Source organism: Mesitornis unicolor, unplaced genomic scaffold, assembly GCF_000695765.1.
Source record: "Mesitornis unicolor isolate BGI_N332 unplaced genomic scaffold, ASM69576v1 scaffold1531, whole genome shotgun sequence".
NCBI lineage: Eukaryota > Metazoa > Chordata > Aves > Mesitornithiformes > Mesitornithidae > Mesitornis > Mesitornis unicolor.
Genome location: NW_010161493.1, coordinates 31999 through 35062, shown reverse-complemented (window position 1 = coordinate 35062; position 3064 = coordinate 31999). Strand labels below are relative to the sequence as shown.

Genomic DNA, 3064 nt, shown 5'->3' with positions numbered 1-3064 from the left:
GTTCCTGCGCTGCCGGGCACAGCAGCAGCCGCTGCTTCTCGTTCCTTGCTTTTCCTCAAAGCGACAGCACAGAACAAACGCCCAGCGCTACAGAAACCGCCTCCGCGGTCTGAGAGCAGCAAGCGCGCGAGGATGCAGGTACCGGTGAGCTCCTTGTTGCCCTTGAACCATCGGATGGTGGTGGCTGGGCTGCTGGGCATGGATGGTGGTGGCTGGTCTGCTGGCCATGGCGGTGCAGTTCAGCTCGATCTCCTCGCCCTCCACGGCGATCTCTTTCTGGATGTCGATCACCAAATTGCGTGGCGGGACTGCAAGGAAGGAGACAACACCACATGCGCTTGGTAACGATACACGGGATGGAAAACAACTGGGAGTACTGGGAATTCAGGGATCACCACCACTGCGGCACGGCCCGGAGCTGGGACACGGGCTGGAAAATCCCAATGCAGGAACAAGGAATCCCTCGTGAGCAGCAAAAAGCAAAGCCAAACCACAGCAGAAGATGCGCGTCAAGAGCTGGTGCAGCAGAGCTGCAGCCTCAGAAAAACCCAGAACTTGCAGAGGAAACCCAACCATCTCTGATCAGTATGATTAAGCGACTGCACGGTTCAAATGTGACTAACACGTCTTTGAGCTAATGAAGAACAAATATGTATAAATACCATCCAGATGATCAAATGGACTAATTAGTCACTTGTGGCTTTTCTCTAAAAAGAACAGAACGGGCTACACATTTCACATTTCCGCATGTTCCAATTAAGCGCGAACACGTCTCCGTCTCGCGGCGCAGCAGACGTTGAAGCGCACGGCAGAGGGGGACGCGCACCGCGAAGGCCAATGCCAAGCTCCCACCCGATCCCCCTGCAAAGGGGGTCACGAGCAGCAAAGTGCTCTTGGATGGGGCTTCAGACGCAGCCCGCTCCGGGACCCCTCCTCTGGCTCGTTTTAACCCCTAATGAGGGAGTCAATGCCACGAGGACAGGAGAGGGGCGTCCTCAGCGTCACGGCACCGTCCCTGCGCACAAACGGCATCGTTAGGGGTGGAATGAAACCCCACCAAGTATTTCTGTGGGTGTGAGGAGAGGAGAGCTGGAGCAGAGCCTCCTGTTCCCAGGAACACCACAAAGCGCACTAAAACCTTCAAGATGCTGGTAAACGCCACAGCTATAGTGGGACTGCTTATGGACGTTATTTAAACAACCTATAAAAACCTAAGACCCAAATCTCATTAAGTAAAGGAAGGGAGATTTAAACTAATCAGCGAGTGAGGCATTGCATTAAGTCACCCTCGGTGACTCAATTTCTCCCATTAACAGGGTGTTTAAACTGCTGCTGGTCTGCAGGAGCTGCTCTTACTGGGAACGCTGTTACTGGGAACTGCACAGGCCCCGTGCAGGGCCTGAGGGAGCGAGGGAAGGGACAGGATTTTGGTGGGGGTCAGAGGGGGGATGCTGAACCCACTTGTGCTCTGCAAACGAGCAAACTCACCACGTCAAATGAGAGATCCTGCGTTCTTTCACACGGGAATCTCATTTTTGCCGGAATTAATAGGAAGCCATCACTTCCATTAGCTGGGCCCGAGATTTCTCTCGGTGTACCCCAGCCGACAAACGTGCAAAAGCTTGCGTGTCTCCACAAGGGCAGAGGAGCAGCGGCGGTGCTGAGACAGATCTGCCCTTTAGGAGGACCACAGATGGCACGGATGCTGTCGCTTGTCATTAAAGCAATCTCTCAAATCCCCACGTTTGCAAGAAAAGGTTCGGTCTGCGACCAGCGCAGGCTGATCACCGAAAACACAAAGTTCACACACAGCACAGTTCTGCCGCGCTAGGAAGCGTTCACGTTAACCCGTTTCATTCAGGCCCACGCTGTGCTGGATCCCTGCAGAGCTGCGCCGTGGGGAGCCCCATCGCACTGACCCCACAGCCCTGGGATCACAGGCACCCCCGGTCCTTACCCAGCACGGTGATGGTGGTGTAGATCTCCTGCGGGGGGTCGGTGTAGAGCTGGCAGAAGTACCTGCCCTCGTCGGAGATGGAGACGTTGGTCAGGGACACACGCAGCTCGCTGTTGGAGAAGTTCACCAGCTGGAACCTGCTGTCCTTCAGCGCTGCGGAGCGAGGACACGCTCTGTGACTGCCACGGGAGACGTGGTGTCCCCTCCCACCGCACAACCCGGTCCACGGGCTACCGAAAACATCCAGACCAGCGTCCCCGGGGTCCTGACCGCAGCCTGCACCCTCACACCCACGTCTGCACAACATCTCTGCTCCTGGATCACGACACGGAGCCAACACAGGCACGGCCACCGCCGAAAACAAGGGCCGAGTCAGTCCCCGGGCACGACCGTGACGGGAGATGTATTTTCGGTTACAGAGCAGCACGGATTGTCTGAAACCTTCATCTTCCACCCCAAACAGATCGCCTCTGAGAATGCCGCGCCGCCTCCGCGCTGCCCCGCTCAATTTGTTTGTGTCAGCTAAATATTTGGCGCTCAATTGCAATTCACCCTGAATTACTACAATCAATTCCTATTGCAAAGTAAGACGGGCTGACTTTTAAAGGGGACCATCAAGGTATCCATTAGGGAGAAAGATTATGATTGCCTGTCTCATCCACCCCCTAAAGAATTGACTCAACTTTAAGTGTCTGGCGTTGCATTAAAAGAAGAGGTCTCGGCAAACGCCTCCTCCCGAGCGCGGGAAGGGCTGTGATCACACGAGGCGAGACAAACTTACGTCTGAAATCTCGGAAATAAATGGTCTGTCTGTTGGGGTTGAGGAGCTGGATCACCGAGTCGTCGCTGTTCTTCACTCGGCAGCTGATGGTGGCCACGTCGCCCTCCACCACCGTCACGTCCTCGGTAACCAAGTTCTGGCCATCACCTGCAGAGAGGGCAGAGACAGGGGAACAGAGTCAGAAAGGGGAACACGGACAGGTCTGGGTGGCCACTGCACCCCCATGCTCCAGTGGCCATGGGGGAACATGGACAGGTCTGGGTGGCCACTGCACCCCCACACTCCAGTGGCCATGGGGGACACGGACAGGCCTGGGGGGCCCACAC

General features: G+C 56.0%; 1 protein-coding gene across 1 annotated transcript in view; it reads right to left on the bottom strand.

Annotated features, from left to right (window-relative positions):
• The window catches only part of LOC104547399 (cell adhesion molecule 1-like), a 38789-nt gene that overhangs the window by 33393 nt on the left and 2332 nt on the right, over nucleotides 1-3064 (bottom strand). The window contains 4 exon segments of the mRNA XM_010193061.1: nucleotides 143-215; nucleotides 217-308; nucleotides 1958-2110; nucleotides 2739-2885. Of these exon segments, the coding sequence (XP_010191363.1) occupies nucleotides 143-215; nucleotides 217-308; nucleotides 1958-2110; nucleotides 2739-2885 (465 nt within the window).